Source organism: Emydura macquarii, unplaced genomic scaffold (genome assembly GCF_026122565.2).
Source record: "Emydura macquarii macquarii isolate MOO-44397 ecotype Brisbane River unplaced genomic scaffold, CSIRO-AGI_Emac_v2 contig_1253, whole genome shotgun sequence".
Classification (NCBI taxonomy): domain Eukaryota; kingdom Metazoa; phylum Chordata; order Testudines; family Chelidae; genus Emydura; species Emydura macquarii.
The window spans coordinates 39,347,513-39,370,297 of NW_027131390.1; the positions used below are offsets into that span (position 1 = coordinate 39,347,513).

Consider the following 22,785-nt stretch of genomic DNA (forward strand, 5'->3'; position numbering starts at 1 on the left):
AAAGCACTACAGAGAAATCACATCAGCCACACAGTAAATAGCTCTTATGCAAGGCTAGCTTACCAGACAGTCACACACTCTCCACATACAGACCCTGAAAGGATTAAATTACTTCAGGCCCTCTCTCTCATGTCGAATCTTGGACTGAAGTGTGAGTGACTCTCCTCACTGCTCAGGGCTGGTATTTTTAAACTGTTTCGAGTGTTTTGTCTGGAAAGGCTTTTAAACCAAACTGCACCAATCTGGGTACATTTAAAAAGATAGCTTTGAATTGTTTCAGTATTGGGATTTGCATTATAACCCCCCAGGGATCCTAGTTCCTGCAGGGATTGAACCAGAAATCCAATCACTAGCCAGCCCATAACGATACCTATTACCATTATACATTTGATACAACAATCTGGATATTCCAGACATCCGCAGCACATCACATCTCAAGGAATAGTCAAAGACTATTGTATTGTTCCCAAAGCATCGCATGTGTCACACCTTACATTAGCTTCAATGGGAGTATTTGTAGAATAGGTACTACTCAGTGAAGATATCACAAGCTGGCATCTTTACTCTGTGTCTCAGGCAAACAGAGGAAATGTAACACCACCCTCCACTTCCCCCAAAAAAAGGTTTTCCAAGACACAAGTCACTTTTGGTGATTTAATGTCCTTGGAAGAAGAAAAACCCTGAAGCAGAAGTTTGGATTGAGGACTGGCTCGATGTTACAGAGCACGTGTAACTGCAGAATCAGGGCAACACAAGTGAGGGATAAATCCCATACTCACTCACTCACACTCACAGACCTGAGCCTCCAACTCACTGTGGTGAAAAAAAGAAGCAATTCCTATTTTATTAGCCAAAAACAAATCTGAAAAGCTTGATTACAAAGACTGATTGAAGAACATCCTAGTGAACAGACTGTTCATTACACGGCGTTAAGATAAATGCATACATCTGACAGGGTTAAATGTGTGTGTGACTCTATGCAATAGTGTTCCCCCAAATAATACTCTACTTCAGCAAGTTGCTCAGGAGAAATTCCAGCTTCTTAAGACCTGGGGAAGGGTGGAGAGCAAGGTTAAACAAAGATCTCTGCCCTCCACCTTTGCTGCTGGAGAGGGAGGTTAAAAGAAGCTGAAAAATACATACAGGAAAAATATTTGTTTCAGAAGCTTATACATTCCTGGTGGTTTTCCCCACCTTCTGCTGCAAGGGGGAAATAAAACAGCACGTCATTATAATGGAGAGTGTATAGCCACTTCCACAGAGGAGGGGTCAGTTTCTAGTAGAATCACTCCTTGGCAATTTTGTGTGTCCCGTTTATTCAGTGGCTGCTGGATCCAGAGGAGATCACACCTACACTAATCTTGTTCCCTACCACAAAGGCACAGGTTTCACTCCAATCTCTCATCAATAACTCTAGGTAATTTCTCCCTTGCTCTAGTCTGAGTCCTGAGTGTCTGAGCTTCCTGAGGTAGTAGAGCCTTGCCTAGTAACAAGTGCTGCTAGGAGCAGGTGCCCCCTGAGAGAGGAAGGATATAAAGTGTCACTGGCTGTGTTGCCCACAGCGCTGTTCTGAGATACGGTGATTTAGACTCGAGTAATCTGGTAGCACACTGCCATGTACAAACACCACTACCATTCCAACAAAATCCTGACACACCACGTCCCACAGGCTGTAAAGGAATTCATGAATTCCACTCCCTCTCAAAGGCAAAGCTGTCAACTGAGCTTTAGCTCAATGTTTCGATGGCAAACTCCCTCTGCATTCCCCAAATTTTTACAACACCCAACACAAAGGGGATTTTCCACCCATTTCTATATCTAAGCTGTTCCTGAAACCACCCGCTGCCCCAGTGCAGTGTTTTGAACCCAAGATGTTGTAGTAAAAGCACCAAAAGCCAGAAAGTGGCACTGTCCAGGCTAGCATCACTGTCTGAGCTGCATGAAGTGCCGAGAGGTGGAGTTCTCAAATTTTCATTTTTATCCATCTGTTAAATTGTATTTATGCTTTCAAATCATGAGCTTTGCTGGCTGTCCCTGTGTGTGTGAAGCACCAGCTCCCTTTAATGACGAGAAGAGTATTCTTTGTACAGGGCTTGATGAGGTTGTTTTCCTCCCTGCTGTGATACAAAACAGAGAGCTGCCTCCTCTAGAAGAAACTGCCAGCACTAGAGCAGCCTCCAATTCATGGGGCTTGGGAAACCCACAACTGAAAAAATAACCTCCCCCATCCCAGGCTTACAGACCTGAGTTCCCAGCTCCTGGGTCACTATCGCACGTGTCCCCATTGGTGGATTACATTGGGTGTTGCAGTTACTCCATGACCAAACCCAATGACTGATGTGATGCTTTGCTGTTTAGGGGAGCGAGTCCCTTAAATGCACACTGTCACCCATGTAGGTTTCGTAGGAGTTTTATGAACCCTAGTACGCGGAAACATTCCTCTGTATGTGAACTAAATGAAGACCACTGGCTTTATATGGAACACCCACACGTTGTGTTTGCAGCACCACAGCAGCTGGCTAGTTCAGAAGAACCACACAGCGAGACCGACCAGCCCTGTTTCATTTCCCAGACTTAGTGAGCGGAAAAAAGCAAACTAACAGCCTGAAGAGTGAAAAGTAAATGAGATTTTGAGAACTCCTCTGGGCTCTCATGGTCAGCTGTCACTGGTAACAGGAAAGGGTCTGCTTTCAAAGAGGATTTCTATCTTGACAGTGTCCCTTTCAAATACCAGTCATTCCTATGCAATCCACTTCTTCCTGGGCCTGAAAGACATCTCGTTAGCTACTTTCACTAGGAAAACATAGTGTAAGATCCCAATTCTCTCCCAGAAGCAGGTTAGCGAGTTTCCCTGCACTGGCTCTAGCCATCAGGCAGAGAGAACAGAAAGGCACAAGTAGCAAGTCTGCAAGAAACACTGCAGCAGCTGAGCCTTTGCTCTAGGTGCAGGGAAACTCTCACTAGATAATGCAGCAGGCTGTGGAACCAGTGGGTACAAGCCTACTCTGCTCCATGCCAAGGAGGGGCATAGGAAATGCTGCCCTTGCCTTACACAGCTGTGATGAACTGCACCTTGCTCCCTCCCAGATCTTTCAGACTTCCCTGTCCCACAAACCTCTTTGGAGAGGTTCAATACTACACTGTCTGATCCATTTCGGTCATCAGTCAGCACAGCTTGCATTCAATTATGGGAGAAGGATGACATTGTATCTGCCCCCAAATTAACGCACGTGGTGTGGGGCCAGGGGAGGCATTTAAGGAGCAGGAAAGAGAACTCATTTAAACTCGTCACTACGCTCATGTTGGAGTAATTGGTGTTTGCATTGGATTTCGCTGAAGAAATTGTCTTGTTCTCTCTCAAGCAGGAATCAGGTCTAGCTCAGGGTCAAAACAAGGCAATCAGCTGCTCTGGCCTACCACGTGCAATGAATCCTAGAAGGCTGTTGACAAAACACCCATGGAACGTGAGGGTTTTACTACATTTAAAATCCAGAAGGCACTTGACTGGAATGCTTCGCATCAGCTGGCGTTTGTCAGCGTCTCAGCTCCTTGGTTTCTTCCTTGTCAAGCTGAGTCAGGTTGTGCTGAAAGGCCAGGGGGGTGGAAAGCAAAAGTGGTCTCTCCCTCCCCCCATAGCTGACAATCAGGTACTGCTCTGGTGACCCCTGACTTCCACCCATTCCCCCAGGCACAGAGAAGTGTTTGGCGGGGAACAGAGGGATGTTTGAGGTATTTAAAATGTGTTCATTCTGGTGACACACAGTTCTGGGAGTGCTGTAGTTGATGCAGGTTTTGTTGCCTCTCTGCTGCTGACAGTCCATGTTAAGCTTGCAGCCCCAGGAAGCGTGCCGTGTTTACCATATCGTCCCTCGTCAGGTAGCATCCACACAGCTGCCGGTATCCTGTGAACGATTCCCGCCCATGCAGGACGCGCCAGTTATCCACAAACAGCGCCTACACAAGAGAAGAAAAGCACTGAGAACACGGAGTGAAAGAAGCGTCCACATTAATAGAGGTCAGAATAGAGCAGAGACCCCACACAAGTTCAGACATGAATGGCACATTGACACATTAGCTGAGGCCCTTGAGCTGCTTCTGGCAAGCTGCCAAATCAATATACAGGCATTGAAATGAAGACTGAATTATTATTTGTATTGCAGTTGCTCCTAGGAGCCCCAATCATGGACCAAGGTTCCACTGCGCTAGGTGCTGTACAAACACAGAACAAAAAGAAAGACACTCTCTGCTCCAAACAGCTTACAGTCTACATATCAGGCAAGAGATGACAGATGGATACAGACACACGGGAGTACAAAGAAACAATGAGACAGTATTGGCACAGCCCATACCATTTGCTTGTGCTTCTATGGTAGTGGCCTGTTGGCAGAGTTCACCAGCCCTTCTCCTGCGGTAACTGGGAGAGAGCGGAAGGGACACAAACTCTGACCTGAGGGGCTGCCACATTCCACTTTACAGGCTGCCCTGTCTCCACTCAGCCATGCAGGAGCAGAGGGAGGTTGCAGCAGCTTTCTGACGCTCCTCCACCCCAGCAGACTTCTCCATTACTGGGGCCTCATTCTGGGCTGAATCTGGCATGCATAAACCCTTTCAATAGGCTTGGACTGGTGTGTCCACAGGGCCAAAATGCGGCTAGGATCTGCACACCTGTCACATGGTCTACTTCTGTGCATTGCAGTTGTAATGCTAGACAAGGGGTTAAAACACAGCACACCCCGGCTGGCATTGTAAACCCCGGGGGAGAGCATCTTTCTGCTTCAATGGTTCATGCACCAAGCACTTCAGCTGTTTCTGTGGTGGGGGAATATTTGATGTTATAGATTGGTCTGCAATGTCAGACTCTGAAAGCAGCCCAAGCAGACAAAGCTGGATAGGATTGTTGGTCTCATCTGTTTCCTTGGATGCCCGCTGCATCTTTCGTATATTTCCATTAACAAGATCTCCCACTTCTACAAGACCTCAAAGCACTTCTCACATTAACTCTCACAGCCTATCTCACACTCGTATTTTTATTGGTCCTACTTCACAGATCAGGAGATCTATTTCCCTATCTGTGGCAGCCCTCCGACCACACTGTTTTTGGGTGAATTTTCATTATTTTTGCTCTGTCTTGCATCCACATCCTCCCTCTGTGTCTCCCTTTTTCTGGTGGTAAGAACATATGCAATGGAGATTTGTGTGCTGCTGATACCATGCCCCTTACCATGGGATTGTGAGAGGGAAACTGAGGGACAGAAATTTGTCCAAGGTGTTATTACAAGTCAGGGGCAAAATCAGCCATCTTGACTGCCAGGTCAGTCTGTTATAACAAAATAGGTGCTCTTCCTCCCTCAATGCAGTGAGCTCACATGCTCCCCATGACCTGTGACTCTACCTTGCCTGGCTTCAGTTTGACCCAGAGTTCATTTTCTGGTCTTCGTAACTCTGTGGTGAGTGTGCGGTGTGCAGCGTACCAGCGATGCACAACATCATAAGGCACTGTGTTGATGACAGCTCGGTCGTAGTTATTGTACCTAGGCCAGAACAAAACAGAAGAGATGGTCACCATGGATCTACAAGCAGAGCAGAGAGAGATATTTTCACAGGAAACCTCTAGAGTTTAATGCCCAAAGGACATCTTTAGGAAGGCCACAGAAAAACTCATTAGGGGTTGCTGTGTTTTTGTAGTGACTGGGAGGGAGAAAGAGGGGGTGGGATTTAAGCAGGAACAAGTTTAAATCCAAACAAAAACTATCCTATCTGACTTCTTGTCCAAAATCAGAACAAAACACCACACCACACTTCTGTTAGTATTTTGTTTTGGATTTTTTATTTTAAACCTGCTGACCTCAAATGACCTGACTGTGTCCCTTTCTTAAAGCACCCCTTTTAATTACAATTGACAATTTACACTGTGCACATGCAAAATGTCAGAGCACTGCAGTGTAAGACAGGCAGCCTGCTGGGAGGGTGAGATTCAGAGTGCAGAGAATGCAGAGAGCTGGCAAAAGGCTCGCACACCAAAGTGATTATTTCTTTATGGCTGGCAAATAGGAACAAAATCAAAAGATGCCCAGTTAGTGACCTGCATGTCAAGGGACAGATGGGTATAAACTCTAAGTCAAAGATCAACCCTGATGCATCATGGAGAACCTTAAACTCCTCCTGTCATAATAAAAGAAGACTGTGCAGAAAGCGCGCGTGCAATCTACTAACTTACCCTCCAATCAGTAACTAGCTCAACACTGTTTTGGGGATCATCTTAGGTGCTATTATGAGGCACGAAGATGGCAAACAAAACTGATCACCACCCAAAGTAAAGAGTACAAGCTGGACAGCCTGCATTCTAACCAGAATCAAAGACTCAGAACTTATTTTTCCAGATAAAACTTAAGCTAGGTTTTACCCCACCTCAGTGTAGACTAGGTGTACATCCAGAAAGACTTGCCTAGGAAGGGCCCAATCCTGCTGACATTGAAGTCAATGGCATGACTGTCATTGACCTAAATAGTGCAGGATCCAGCTCAAGAGGAAGACCTATACCATCTGCAGCCCCCATGCAGAAAGGTGATTGGGCAGGGCACTGGGGTGGCTGCACTGAGTGTGGCAGATACTCCCAGTCTGAGAGTAAAGAGCCGGCGTTATCCATTGAAATACATACAGCGTTTGGACTGTGATTTCATGGTGGTGTGGCTGCTTGTACAGGAGATGATGACCTGAAAATTCCCTGGACTTCCCCATTTGAGATCTCCACACTGTCTGTCTGGTAGCTCAGCAGGGATACAACAGCCCCATGTGATTGTTTCAGACAGTTAAAATGAATGGCCTCAGTAACCATTAACAACACGTGTGTGGAAATGGGTGAGAATCACATAAAATTTTCAGATTAGAATAGTGGCTTCCACCCTTCCTGGGCAACTGTCCTCATTTTTCAGACAAAGCCCTGGCCCGTAGCCAGGACCCGTCACCTCCCTTTCAGCTGAATGCCTGTAACCCATATTAGAGCCAAAGCTGCTTTACACTCTGTCCTGCAACTGCTCTGTGGCTGGGCAGACTGCTCGCAGCTGAATGGGAGATGGGCAAAGTGGCATCACCAGAGCTCAGGACAGAGGCTTATGTTTAAAAGATAGGGCAGAGAGTCTATAGTACCAGTAAGAAAAGCCTTCAGCTCCAGCACTGGTACAGGGACCGATGGCTGGGAGGGGTAGAGAAAATGCAGGATGTATTTTGTACAGGAGAGTGGTTCTTTCAATCTACACTGCAAAAGGACCAGTGTGTGCTGGAAAACGCACAATGGCTGCTCCCTCCCTCGTGAACGATGGTACAATCCATTACTCCTCACCTGATCAAATACAGCTCATTGTTCCAGGGGTAGATATTCAAAACCGGCCCAACTCCAATCATGTGGTTGCGACAGCCCCCGACGTTCTCAATGTACTCATGCTTCAGCGGCACTTTGGTGAGGAGCTCAAATTCTTCAGGAGCTTGCTGGAGAACCTGCTCTGCTGCGTAGAAGCCATCCACCAGCAGCGTCCTGCCGCCTGTTCCTTCGTGTTTGAGGCAGTGGAACACTTGGATCCTGCAAGGAGGGAGAGAACACACATCACAAAGGAAGCACCCGTCAGTCTGTCACATGATAGAGAACGAAGCCATGTGAGCAGTTATAGGATGATAGTTACTACCAATGTAGGGGAAAGAAGCTGGAAAAGAAGCAGCTCATGACAGCTTCAGAGTCTCTTTAGTAGTATACTTCATTTAATTGAGACACCTGCCAGGGAACTGGTATGGCTCAATAGCAAGTGATAGATGCTGCTGTTTTATTATGTCAGGTATCGTACATTTCACTGAATGAGGACAGAGTCAATCAGTGAAGAAAGCTAAGTGTATTTAACCTGAAGGTATTAGTTGAGAAATTCTAACGTCCCAGTCTTAATACCGAAGTTATCAATTGAAGATGCCGGTTTATTTAGTACAGTGTCCCCCTCCACCCCACCCCGACAACTTAGGTCAGAAATGGCTCCTTCTCTTACTAGAGGTGAGAGGACATGCTAGGACATGGCTTAATTAAAATACCGTGTTACAGTTTTTATAGCAGTTTTCACAACAATCAAATCACTTTGAAGTACTTTAAGCTACTCCCAACCCAAAAGAAGATTCATCCTGGATTTAAAAAGTTCAACAGGCATAAAACTAATCCCTCTAGAAAATGTCTTAGAATAAAGTAAATTAAAAAAAAAGAGTAAGCTTTGAAACATGGGGAATCCAAAGTTAAAGTTCTATTTAAAACATGAACCTCTGTCCTTCTTAGGGCTTATATTGCCTCTTTATTGTAGCATCTGAGCACCTCACAATCCTTAATTTATTTATCCTCACAATCTCCCTGTGCGTTAGGGCAGTGCTGTTACTCCACTATACAGATAGAGAAACTGAGGCACAGAGCCCGAGTGACTTGCCCAAGTCACACAAGGTGTCTGTGGCAGAACAGGGCCTTCCATAAAATATTATAAGGCGTGGAATTGCTTAGACAAGGGCATCCAAACAACCTGAAACTACCATCTCCAACAGATCTTCCCCCTTTATTTGTCTTCATATCTACTTGGTAAGGTGTAGTCTGACAGACCCCTCCAGCCGCACAGAGCTCCCCAGCACAGTTTTATGGGTTGACGGTGTTACTGTTAAATTACCACCACCAAACCACTTTCTACAGCACTCAGTGCTTTCCCTGGAGCTCTCCAGTCCAATTCTGACTGACTGGTCCTAAGTTTTAGGAGGCCCCATGAGAAATGGTATGCAGTGATTCATCCAGCTCATTCTCACCTGCAGCTTCTCTCTGGTGGGCTCTAACTATTACCATACGTGCATCAGCTGCAAGGGACTTCAAAACTGGCACTACCCATTCAAAGTCGAGTCTCCTGACAATGGAGAGAGAGCTGTTGACAGACCAAGGGGGCTGCAGAAAGGTTGCATGACGACACTTTGGCTTTCAAAAGGTCAGTGGCCTTGCATACAGTAGCACCTAGGGGTAAATCCTGCCTGCTTATCTTAGGATCTCAGAACCAGTGATAATGCTGCAGGCCATTGCAGACAGTGACCATGTTTGACTCGGGAGATGGGTTTCTTTCAGAGCAGAAAGGAAAAACAATAGCTAACAAACAGCAGTTTCTCCAGCTACTGGTTTAATCAGAAACTGCTCTGCAAGAAATAAAGGCATTCACTGTTAAGGACTTTTTTGTATTTGTCTCTGTGGAGCTTTTGTTGGATGGTTCCTTAATCAAATCAGCTGTGCAGGGAACCCTACACAAAAAAGGCCTCAAAAGAATGCCCAGCAGTTCATAGAACATAAGAGAGCAGGCTAGCACCTGGGTGGGAGTGCACCAGCATGACCTATGTTTTATGCACATACTCCCCTCCCACATACCCGGCATGCTAATAAATCATTGTCCATTTAACATCCCTAGCTGCTATGCAAGTTACTCCCTGACACCTAGAAGTTTCATTGCCACGGTAGTACCTGGGATGTGACCTGGGCAGCTGGCCCTTAACTCCAGTAGGAAGCTGTGTAGATTCCCTCTACCATTCCTGAGGGCTGCTCTGCAGTGCAGATCCAGCCAGAGGGTCTCTCCCCATTAGTCCCTCCTCTACTTGAGAAGCTCCATGTTGCAGTTGCTGCCCTTTAGGGTGATTAGAAAGTGCTCAGCAGCACTGGTCCTTCCCTGGGCCAACTCCTGGTGACCAAGGAGCTGCCTCTGCAGCATTCCCACCCTCCTGCCATGAAAAGACAAATTGCAAATGGAGCTTGAGTCTCCTGCACAACAGTGTGATCAACATTAGGCCGGCTGCCTTTACCTCTCAGGGCATAAAACCTGCCTCACAAACAGAGTATACAAGCTGCACCACAGAGGCCAGATTGGGCTAAAACTACTGTGAACATAGAGTCTGGAAATGAGCATTTAATGAGCACCTTGCAGCTCCGAACAATTAACAATGGAGACTTTGGAACTGAGGAGTCAGAGAAGCAGGCTGTGTAACTGATTACAGTAACACATTACTGGCGGAAAATAAATCCAAACTAATTTGATAACTGACCTTTCTTGGCATTCTTGCTCAGAGCATGTGTAATGGTGGTACAAAAGTCAGCATTACCCATCCATCACACATCACAGCCTACAAATAAACAGTCACTAACATGCAACTTGTGAATTTTGGGATTCTGTAATCCATAGTCTCAGAATAGATTTTCATAGTAATTTTACTAATGCTGGAAAGCATACTAGGTAATTGGGTGGCTGGGCCTACTCTATATGGTTGTATGGCCAACTTCATCCCAAAAGAGCACCTAAGATGTACCTGAGTCACCTTGGTCGCAAGAGGTAGTCATCCAACAGCCAAGCCCCAGTAAATATGTGTGCCTGAAGGACTAGGAAGTTTTAGGTGGGGGAAAAAGGGGATTTATAATATAAAGCATGCTGACAGATTCCCAAATCAAACAGGATTACAGTGCAGCAGTACCATATTGTTGGAATGGGTGAGACTGTGTAGTGCATGGCTAAGGTCTAGAGCCAGCCAACCCACTTATAAAAAGTTCTGCCATTAGAAACTTCACTTTAGTGAATTACTCTTGCCTTTTGAGCTGCATCTTTGGGAACCAGCAAGCACATACCCACAGGGCTCCTGGAAGTAGGTGGTGTCAGTGTGACGATCCAGAGCCAGTTTCGTGTATGCAGTGTCTCCCCGGGAGAAGTCAGAGGTGAAATACCACATTCTACCATAGATGGTCTCCCTGGAAGAGAAAAGGCAGGGGATATGGTCAGGTGTACATCATATAGAGGGGGCAGTAAACACAACTGGTGTGGCACAAACTGTTTTAGGGATCATCCTAGCTGTTTTCATAAGTGTAACTTTCACCATCCCCCAAAGTGTACAAGTCAGAATGATATAGTATGCTGCATATTTTATCATTTAAATTTTAAGTGACTTTAGTTACTAATGTCTCGAGTGATGGGGTTTCTACTACTTTCTTTAAGCGTTTAAATCCTCTTCCTCATAACAGAGGCTCAACCTCTCCCCCGTGTAACTCTCATAGCTCTTGAAGTCTCATGACCACCTTCCTTCTAGTCTAGCAGGTGAATTGATCTCCTCTTACAGCTGAACACCAATCCTATAAAGTCAACAAACTTATCACTATGGAGGCCCTCCCATTCCCGCAGTGTGAAGATGGCAACCCCCCCACAGCACATACTCTCTTTCCACCCATCTCCTCTGGGACTGCTCAGATCCCTGCTTGAGTTTCCCCCCAACACCTGCTCTCAAAAGCCCTGAACTGTGGGAAAGGAAGATGACTGGCAAAGGAGGAAGTAGGCTGAAGACAAACAAAATGTGTGACTAGAAAGCTGAAAAACACTCAGGCCTAACTCCCAGTGCAATCAAGGGGAGTTAGGCTCTTAAATACCTTTGAGGAGCTGAGTCTCAGGTACTACAGTGATGAGGTCTATAAGTACCTAGATAGAGAACACATATGGGACTCCCTTGGGAACCTATCGATGCCACTCCTTAACCAGCATGAAGAAGAGTGGAAATTCCTTGATGTAAATCCATGCACTGCTAAGGGGCTGAGGCATGTAAGCTGTGTCTACAGCACTCAGTCTGGAGACAGCCTGAAATTCAAACCCAGGCTAGACCAGTGGGGATTTTGTCTTGTTTTAAACTTGAAATATCTTTCCCACACTTTTCCTTTAGAGCCAACAACAGATTGTTTTGATCTTTCCAGTTCCCAGGCCCACGCTGCCCTCCCAACCCTTTGTATCAAAACAGGAAACGTCTCTACTAGTGAAGCTCAAATCTACCCAATCCACCACTCATTTATGGCTCTGCACATTATCCATTAGCACAACAGTGGCTGGGTGCTAGCTGTGCAGCTCCACAATGCCGTAACCCCAGCTTTCATAAAGAGGTGGGGCCTGTGGACATGGCAGATTCTGCAATGCAACGTTTCATCTTGTATCAAATGGCCTGGCCACAGAGACTGCAGGTCCTAGGGTGTAATGCTTCATCTTGACTTCAACAATGTGGCCACATCATATTCTGGGATGTGGGATACGTGAAGGCTTCACCTTCATATTAAAAAGGGAGACTACACTCTGTTCCTTGTTATGCCTGTGGCCCTTTCAGCGCCTAGAAAGTTTCATATGGCCATTCTTAGGGCACCTCTAGTTACCTGATCAAGCTGATCCTCTCTGCTAAGATTTCCGTGTCCTCTTTGGTCGCAGGGACATTTTCTACAAAAGCAATGCCATACAACAGGAAGTTTTTCAGGAATTCCTTCAGCCCCTCGTTCGTCTGCAGGAAGCTCTGGCAGTCAACAGAGGGCACTTGGGCTTGCTGATAGATCTCTGCATTCCAGAGAATTCGAGGATGCATGACCTGCCGCTTCTGACCCTCATAGCTGTTCTTCACCAGCCACTCTAACCCATACCTGGTCACATGACCATCTGGCCCTGTGATAAAACACACAATGTTATTGCCACTGAAGTCAGAAGCTAAGGGGCTTTGGGGGTGGTTGGCCGGTTACAACAGGGGACTGGAAGGGATGTAGTCCTCACCTACCATTTTGTCTAGCGACAGCTCCTTGCTGCAGAGCTAGATTTCTCTTGGACAAGTCACATGGCAAAGTTATCTTTGAGATTACAGCGAGAAAGTGAGTATTTGACACCACATTGTTATTTCATAGTTTAGTGCACCTGGCAGATCTTTTATTTGCATTAAGACTTCTAGTTCCCAGCTAAGTTACTTTTATCTTAATCTTAGGACTCCATATAGGATGGGGTGCCTTATTCAAAGTTCAGAACAGAATATATCAGCTTTGCAGCCCTATAACCTGAAATTAGATCCATTAAATAAAAAACCCTAGAAAATACAGAGTGGTAATACACTGGGAATGAGGCACTGATAACAAAGGAATGGTACGAATTAATTGCTGCGCTTTAAAGGGACAAATCTACAATCACTCCTCGGAGCAGGAGAAAAAATGACAAGCTGTGGAGCACAGAACAAAGGGTAGAGGATAAATTAGGAGACAGGAGTCCTGATAAGACCCTCACACTAAAGGGGAAAATGTAAAAGAAAGGAAGCCATTCATCTTCTAATTTATTCTTTGAATGTCTGCATCTTCTCTTGTTCAAACAAAAACATTAAAAAAATTACATATGACTGCTCATATTTGACTCAGACAATGTTTACAACCATGGCACAGGCCAGAACCACACACTGTTCCAAAGTCATCTATTCACAGCTAGGTCTCTTCCCAAAACAGCACTTGATCTGGAGATAAGCCTGGCCTTCCCCAGTAAACATAATAAAAATATAAGCCCTTTACTGGGATCCATCAGCATGCCTTTCCCACAGCAGGACTGCCTTACAATCAGGCCAAGAATGTAAGCTAAAGAGCACCCATTGGGCACTGGTAAATCTTTACCAAATGTCCATATTCAGCTCTTAAATTTATTTGGACTGTTTTTTGATCGGAAGAAAGGCACCACTTTTATTTTATGACTACAATGGTTTTATTTTGTCATATTAAAAAATAAGCTTTACAAAGTCACCTCTCTGAATTTTATTTTTTACTTCTTAAAAAAGAAAATCCAAGAGAAAAGAAAAAAATCATTTTTAAGTTCGTTTACTTTGTGCAGTGTTTGCACACAAAGTGCTGTCAAGCTGAAATGTTCCCCCATTTGTGTGATAACACAATTATCAGAAGAAAACCCCACTATATAGTGGGAAAATGTGATTGTGAACCACAGGTATAGGCAGGAGACTGAGGTGATGTGTGGGACCTGAAGCTACTTTGAAATGGACTAGGTTTCTAATTGACATTGTCTCTTAAAGACTAAATCATCAGTTCAGTTCTCATGAACCACTGTATGACAAGCTGTCAGTGTGCGGGCAAAAAAAAAAAAAATGCAAAACAATGAAGCCATGTCTAAACAGAGAAACCTATCACTAGTTATACTGCTATAACTCCCCGTGTGGACACACTTACCAAGCTTATGTCATGGTATAAGCTAAATTAGAAAAAGGCACTCTTAGAATAAGAGTGGGGATTTATAGTGATATACCAGTATAGTTATGCCAGTAAATTTCCCCATGTGGACAAGCCCCAAATTTCAGATCTCCATGGAGTAACAACATGGAGAAACAGCTTTTTAGACACATTGAAGACACACTGACAGTTTCCTTTTCAATTAAAAGCAGCACAACTCCGGAACTGCTTTAAGGAAAGTAGAAAGCACCTCGGGACATCTTGCAGAATGACAGTCTTCAATGTTTACCTCAGCTGCAGCTAGGGCCTTTCATAACATTTAGTGCACAGACTCCCTTGACTTACATGTTAGAAAGAGTGTGGTCTCATCCACTCGGACAGTCTTTGGTTTGATGCACAGCTCCACACTAGCTGTGTCTAGGCTGCGCTGGTTAGTCTTGGTGTTGTAGCAGGATGCTGAGCGGCAATGATCACGCAACCACACGTAATCAAAGCGCATCAGGGTGTCTGCGTACCTGAGCTCTGGGGAAATAGAGAGTTAAAAGATTCCTTGGTCAAACAGGTTAAACCCAAGGTGCTGTCTACGCTGCAGTGGGGAGGTGTAATTCCCTGCTTAGACAGACACGCATAAGCTCTGTGCGAGCTAGCACTCCAAAAAAGCAACGTGGCCGCAGCGGCACACACTCGCCACCTGAGTACGTATCTAGGGTTTCAGACAGGGTTGTATTGGGCAGCTAGTCTGAGTCATCGTGGCCACACTGCTATTTTTAGCATGCTACCTTGATCAGAGCTAGCACATGTTCACCGGGCTGGGAGTTATACCTCCCAACAGCTGTGTAGATGCACCCCAAAAGGCTAAGAACCCCAATGCCTATAATCCCACTTGCAGCAACTACGAAGTCTGTTAGCACTTCACCATAAACCACTGCACAAACATTACCTGCCTCCCAGGGGTGTTGTGAATATTAGGCAGGAGTTATTTTTTCCAGTGCCTATAGATTGTTCGATTTTCACTGAGCCCAGAGGTCCCCTCCTGTGACACTGTAGGGAAGGAAGCTTGCAGCCTTTGCCATGCTAGTGACGTATCTAGGCAATTACTTATTCCTTTCCTCCCTATTCCTTGACAGACCAGACTATTTCATTCCCTTTGCAGAAGTGCTGTCAAGCAACTGTCCTAGATAAGATACTCCCTTCAGTATGGCTGAAAGCATACTGCTAATTGGCAACTGTATAAAAACACAGAAAGAGAAAAAAACCAGCCAAATAAGATAGGTATAAACAAACAGGCCTATATGGATACAATGAAAAACATCACTGCACTGGCACTAAGCTTGACACAGAAATATTAACTGGACCCACAGCACGGCCAGGTGCTTTCTCCTTGCTCCCACCCTCAAACAGCTTTAAACTGTCTCAGCCAGCTCTATCTCTAAGAATGTCTCTGTGTAACAGGAGTGTCCTTCCCCCTCTAGTCCAGCGTACCCACAAATCCAAATACCCAGATCCATATGCAAGTTAGCATTGTATCATGCTTTGGACCAAACATATTTTAAATACTGGGCAACTTCCTTTAAATACACACTTAAAAGACTCTCTGAAATACAAAGGTTCCTTAACTAGCCTCATTTGATGAGGCCAAGGTATAGCCTGACATGGGAACTGTGTGTCCCCCGGCAGGCTGTGCTGGATGGCTACACATCCATAGTTAATTGCCTTCAGGTAACATATGAACAGAAATTAACTAAGAAGTATCAGATATCATTTAAACACTGGAGCTATTAGGGAGTTATTGACTTGTCTGTCAGCTGCCCTACCTGTCAGACAGATAAGGGGGTAAAGTGGCTTGCCCAAAGCCATGCAACAAGTCAAGGCTGAGATGGGATCAGAATTTAAGAATTTCCTGCTTCAAGCTCTGTTTTAGTCTGCTCGACCAGGCTGCCTCAAAACAGTTAGGGCATGAAGATGACCTGGTCCAATATGTCTCTGAAAATACCAAATCAAACCTCTAAATCATAGCCAGAGGGCTGGGGTCTGACTCTTCTCTCACTTTCACTAGAGCAAATCAAGAGTAACTTCACTGAAGGAGCAACACCACGGTAAAGCGTGATCAGAAAAGGTTTCCTTCCACCCCCACACGTTGAGAGGGACACACACACATGGGCACACACAAACTCTTTCTCTCTCCTCACCTAAATGATCACCATGTAATTGCCAGGCACAGTTCAGAGACACTGGAGCCATATGGTGCCAACGGGCCACAGCCGGGAAGATCTTCCTGGAAGAGGGCTGCCATGATATCTGGTGTCTACTCAGCAGGCACTGGGTGCTGGAGAATAGATGTGTCAACCTACGGCACCACATACTGGAGAAATTCAAGAGGAAGGAGAGAGACCAATGTTACTGTGGCTGGTTCTATGTTACTATTTATCTTTATTACAAAGGTGGCAATCAGGGACTGGTCCCTCCTTATGCTACACATATATAATAAAAAGACAGGATCCACTCAAAATAGTTTACAGTCTACATTAGTGACAAGACACGGTAGGTAGATGAAAGACAAATGTGTGGAGGTGAAAGTAACAGTAATAGGAGCAAGTGTAGGTGAAGCCTGGCAGTGTGCCCAAAATAGCATGCCATCTACCTAGATATCATCAGTTGGACAGTGAAAATAATTTAATATGTTTCAAGGTTTTAACTAAAAAGCTCTTTAATAGGGAGCTTTATTGCTGAGCTTTGAATACTACTACGTCTATATTCTCTCAGTTACCGCACAGCCATGCAGGTTTCTAAGATTAAATCAGAACCCGCCCAGCTATTTCCTGGCAGGCTGGAATTCACACCTGTTATTACAACACTGACAGGGCACCCATCACAATGATATCTGGGTTCTCTTTACTCTGCTTTAAATCAACAGCTTTAGATCAATAACATTAAATATAGGAACGTTTGGAAACTATAACTGCATCAAGCAGGAGATGGTGAATATAGAAAGTGACGTTTATCTGTTAAATACCTTTCTGCTAAGGTTACACTCTCTGAATAACATCTGCTAGTCTTAACAGCACACACAAGAACCCTTGTAAAATGGAAGTTGTTTGAGATTAGACATAAGAGAATTCTAAGGTTACAATATCAGAAGATGATGAAATCAACTTGGTACATAAATCATTTATCGAAAATAGGAAACAACAATCGGGGGGTTGCTGATTTTGGTGGTTACTAAAATCTAATAATCCCTCTGAAGCAGGCTATAAACAAGCAGGCTGTTTTGCTGATCATCTGGTTTCTGCTTAGAATCCAAGTGTTTTGGGTCTGTGCACTGAAGAGGGCGAGGCAGAAGGAAGGCAGGGAAAAGAGAAGAGAATGCTGCTGGCCTGTGGCTTGGGACAAGTACTTTTGAACTCCTGAATTATCACCCTAAGTGCCCAAGCACGAAAGACATTAAAAACTTACATGCACCATTACTAGTACCTGGAGTAACCAAAGTCACCACCTACATAATTCTTTTATTAGGAGATACCATGCTATGGAAAATCACAGCAGAGTGGCCAATGTTAAGTTTTTAAATGGTGTCCAATGTACACCCATTTAAAAAAAATGGGTCAAATAAATTGCACTTGGGATACTTTTCATCCAAGGATCACAAAGCACGTTACCAACAATGACTAACTACGCTTTCCCTGCCTCTGAGAGATTGGGAAGTATCCCCACTTTACAGTTGGGGGAAACTGAGGCACAAGGTGCACCGATGAAGCAGAGACTACAACTCAGGAGCCTTGAATTTAACTCCTTTGCTCTGACCATACAACAATGCTCCATCCTACATAAAACTAGCAAATTAGATAGGATCAAAACAAATACGTACCCAGCATTTTCAAGAGCCAGGTGCCACAGGAAGGACTTGTCTAAATGAACACTTTGTTTATGGCCAGCTGGGGTGTAAATCTACCCTGCAGTAGCCGGCTGTGCACCACGTGTCCACGTGGATTCTGCTGCCATGCACTAAAAGTTCCGTAGTGCGCTTTAATCGACCCTGCTTTGACACAGCAGTAGGTCAGCATGCACTAGGGGACTTTCAGTGAGTGGCAGCAGGGTTCACAAAGCAACTTAGTGAGCAGCACGCTAGATTTACACACCAGTTTGCTGCAAACTAAGCGCCTGTTTAGACCAGCTCTGAGTTAGTGCAATGGTTTCTTACATCTAGAAACCTAGTTACACATGAAAGTGAGTCAGGCAGGTCTCAGTCTAGACCCGAATTATTCCCTTCACAAAGCCATACAATTCCAGTGTGTGCTCAAGAAAAACCCAGGGCTTGACTGGCAAGACATAGTGCTGCAGCTCGGGAGTAAAGTGCCCTGGCAGAGCTGTCTGAGGAAAGATGACAATGCCTGCTTTTCACCAAGCCCGGCTCTAGCCAGCCACAGTCAATCGTTTTTGTGAACAAACTTTGCACTCTTAACACCAGCAACCCTAAACAGAGAAAAAGCCAAATCTGGTGAAAAACCTTTACAATAATGAAATGGCAAACAAGTTTTCAAAAGATGCTACCTTGAGCTAAATTGACTATATGACATTTATACAATTTACACATCCAAATTATATTACATCCTATTGCACACACTGAACCAGAGATGATATCCTTGAGACACACTCTCAAAAAAAAAAAAAAAAAAAAAAAAAAAAAAATCTAGAGTTTTTGCTCCTTAGATCTGTTTTCCATAAAACAGGTCCAACAGAAACAGTTTGAACCAAGAATTAAATTGCTTCAGATTATGAATGGGTGGATCTTTAGATGAGACACACTTCTGTACTATATATCAGTTATAAACTAGTGCAGAAGAGGGACAAAAATGACCTAGCCAAGGTAGGGATAAAGTACTTATTGCTTTGATATCAAAGTGTCAAGTAAATAAAGACCAAATTAATTCAGTTTTGAAACTCTCTGCAAATAAGAAATGAATTTTCATTTTGGTGAGCTGTAAACTACAGACTGCTGGTCAAAAGGCTAAACTTTAGCTAATGGCTTCACTGAAGTTCAAGCAACAGGGTAAGAAAAGCCCAGCCCAACCCCATGCATTTGGTATTTCATGACATCCTCTCCTTTCGTACTATACATTAAAGAGCACAGTGGTTTATTTCAGTTTTTGGAGCTTCTGAGAGCATCCACAGGTTTAGCTGAAGGAAAACCACAGGATCTACATACATTTTTATATACAAATACACAGAACACAAAATAGACAGATTGCTGCTACAAACCTGTTTAGAAAATGGCCTCTGAGTCTGGGAGCTTAGTTATCTGTAGTTAAGAAACTGTAGTTATCTCCTTCCACACACACTCCTTTTATCTCCTTCCTCTTTCAATATCAAAGGTTGCCAGAGAATAAAAACATTTCATGGGTAAATGATCTGTATATCTAATCCAATCAGAATCACACTGTTTCTCTAATCTGTTTGCAGGAGTCAGTCACTGTAATAAGCGCACTCTGTATATTTTATTCAAGTTTCCGTAATGGATATTAAAACTAAAAGGAGAATTTGAGGAGCTGAAACCAAAAATCCATATACTAGAGAGCATTTACATTTTATCTTGGGTGCCAGTTTAATGAATCCTGACTGAAAGCAGCAAGTCCTCATTAAAATTAGCCATTTAGACAGCTAAATTTTCTTGTATTCAGCTTACCTTTTATACTGTTGACCTTACAGTTGTCCACATTACAGACAGACCTAGTTATCAATGCAGAGATGTGCAGTGGCTCAATGTTTCAAGACAAAGTCTCCCTTAAGATTTGATAAAGGGTGCAGCTAAACTATCTCAGTCTGAATTCAAATGACTAGAGGCATTTGAAATGGGAGACATGTATTAGATCATCAAGCCCATCCCTCTACCAGGGCAGGGTAGAGTCCCACCAGAAAGTATAAGATAGTATCTGAACTTATTTATCCAAAAGGCCAAGAACAGGAGTGAGAAAGACATAAACAAGTCAAGAGACTCTTAACCCCAAGACAAAGGCATGGAGTGGGAGAGAGAGTCTAATAGAGAAGGGAATGCAAAAGGGTAGACCATTTAAACGTACTGGGACCACTTCTTATTTGGGTTTTTAAGGAAAAACATATCACAGACTTCTTGAGAAAGAGTAAAGAAAGCCATCTGTTGCTGTAGGAGGCATAGGGATGATATCTGCAAGTAACAGAACAGTACCTCTGCAGAGGGTACAAGAGGCATTCAGTGAGTGAAATTAGATGGCCTTTCAGTTCATTTATTAAAGTCCTTGCAGTTCCCATTTCTAGGAAAAAAAATATTTAGTAAAGGAAGGTAGTCAGGATCCAAGTATTTTAAGCAATACAATGTTTTTTTTGCTAGAGTATTAAATGAACTTGTACTCTCCGTCCAGTTCTTAGCGAGCAGGTCACCATAACACAAACACCCACGTTACACCTGCCACTACGTGGGAAAGAGGATTTCCTATTCCAGTGCTGTTAATCAAACAATAACATTAACTCATGATCAACAGGGCTGCAAATGCTTCTAATTTGGCTTTAACATTTTTTTCATCAGATGCTCAGTAGCTCATATTTACTCTTCCTTTGATTCATTCTTTACTTACAAGCTTCCAACTAAAACCAAATGTTTCCCATTAATGACTTGTTAACGGGACAGAATTTTAGTATTGCAAAAAATCCTAACAAACAGCAGCTTTATTTATTTATTTTTTTAAAAGCAAACTGTTCCCCTAAGCAGCCTGGGAAAAAAGTATGTTGTCTGCAAGTCTCAGCCAGGATAAAAATTTGGTGCTGGTTGCTTGGAGACAGTTGCATCTTTAATCTAGAATTTCTATACTGCTTTACAAATAGCAACCAACCATCCTGCAGCAGCACCACTAGAGTTAAGATAACCTTTGTGAAGAGAATGCTGATTAAACAGGGATAATGGCAAAGGCTGATAAGGAGATGTCTCCTGTGGAAGGTTACCATTCAATGCCAGTGGTAAATGACAGAGTTATTAAAACTATATCAAGCACTGAAAGTACAATTATAAACCAAGAGAAACAATCCATAGGTACATAAAGCCCAGTGATGATGGGTGTTTGAAATTACATGCATGTTCATAATGCATCTCCTACAGTAACATACCTGCAGTTGTAAGAATTTCTGGAGCACATTACATAGTACAAGTTCCCATTATTAAAAAAACAAGAAGTGGATTACACTCTTGTATTAACCTGGATTATTTTCTCTGCCAAGAAGCAGTCTTCTGGATTTGCTGTACTATACTGCAGCAGTTTTCCACGTTGTATCTTTGCTGTGAAAATTCCCCGCTCCCTCTTCCCCCCCCCCCAATAAAGGTTAGTTACATCAACAGCAAAGTAGCTAATAAAGTCATCAGGAGACAATGTCAGCTTTGCAATTAATTTTGCTAGAAATGGAATCCGTAAGCAAATACCTGGTGTTTAATGCTGACTGCTTAAGACAAGACCCACTTTCCAGTAATCGTATTGAAATCTGCCAACACTTAACTCATTTGTAACAAGACTTTCCTTGGCAGATTTCAGTTTAAAGCCCATAGCACATGATTCTTTCTTTAATTCTCTTTCAGCAGACTAGCCAACTCTCCCACACACAATCCCATTTACAATAGTACTTACTGCAGTCAAATTTAACATGGTTCTTTTTTTACTAGATCTGCACTTTGACACTAATAAACCTTGGGCTAAATGCAGGAAGGCTAGCTTGCAACATGTCAGAGGTGTACTGCCACCTACTGGAGAAGAGGGAAAATAGTGCCCTACTTCTTAATTAACTACCACTGATAGAAGCACAGAGAAAGCTATTGTCATTCACAGATTAATATGATTTGAAGTAATAATTCCTGTGTGAATGTTGGGTCCAACCACATTAGACAAAACTGTGCTAATATGGGTTTGAACTGTACTGAAGACAGGGCCAAAATTCAATATTATCATCTAGTCTGACCTCCTGAACAACGCAGGACACAGAACCTTGCCCGCCCACTCCTGTAAAAACCTCTAACCCATGACTGAGTTACTAAAGTCCTCAAATCGTGGTTTAAAGATTTTACAGTACAGAGAATCTACTAGCAAGTGAGCCGTGCCCCATGCTACAAAGGAAAGCAAAAAACCCCCAGGGCCTCTGCCAATCTGCTCTGGGGTAAAATTCCTTCCTGACCCCAAATATGGTGATCAGTTAAACCCTGAGCATGTGGGCAAGGCTCACCAGCCAGACACCCAAGAAAGAATTCTTTCTAATACCTTAGAACCCTCCCCATCTAATGTCCCATCACAGGCCACTGGGCATATTTACTGCTAGTAGTCAAAGATCACTTACTTGCCAAATTAGGATGTCCCATCATACCATCCCCTCCATAAATTTATCAAGCTCAGTCTTGAAGCCAGCTAGGTTTCTTGCCCCCACTGCTCTCCTTGGAAAGCTGTTCCAGAACTTCACTCCTCTGATGGTTAGAAACCTGCGTCTAATTTCAAGTCTAAACTTCCTCATGGCCAGTTTATATCCATTTGTTTTTGTGCCCACATTGGTGCTGAACTTAAATAATTCCTCTCCCTCCCTTGTATTTATCCCTCTGATGTATTTATAGAGAGTAATTGTATCTCCCCTCAGCCTTCTTTTGGTTAGGCTAAACAAGCCAAGCTCTTTGAGTCTCCTCTCATAAGGCAGGTTTTCCATTCCTCGGATCATCCTAGTAGCCCTTCTCTGCACCTGTTCCAGTTTGAACTCAT

At 43.8% G+C, this 22,785-nt stretch overlaps 1 protein-coding gene across 3 annotated transcripts in view; it reads right to left on the bottom strand.

Annotated features, from left to right (window-relative positions):
* Positions 1–819: 819 nt before the first annotated feature.
* TMLHE (trimethyllysine hydroxylase, epsilon) overlaps positions 820–22,785 on the bottom strand; it is a 35,089-nt gene continuing 13,123 nt past the window's right edge. For 2 of the 3 annotated variants that reach the window (XM_067548553.1, XM_067548551.1), the window contains 7 exons: positions 16,222–16,394; positions 14,378–14,554; positions 12,212–12,491; positions 10,658–10,777; positions 7,340–7,576; positions 5,393–5,531; positions 820–3,954 (listed from right to left, as the gene is read on the bottom strand). In XM_067548553.1, the coding sequence (XP_067404654.1) occupies positions 3,823–3,954; positions 5,393–5,531; positions 7,340–7,576; positions 10,658–10,777; positions 12,212–12,491; positions 14,378–14,554; positions 16,222–16,393 (1,257 nt within the window). In that variant the 5' untranslated portion in view covers position 16,394 and the 3' untranslated portion in view covers positions 820–3,822. Of the gene's footprint in view, positions 3,955–5,392; positions 5,532–7,339; positions 7,577–10,657; positions 10,778–12,211; positions 12,492–14,377; positions 14,555–16,221; positions 16,395–19,288; positions 19,704–22,785 lie in introns of those variants that run through there. The other variant, XM_067548552.1, reaches the window with a different exon arrangement.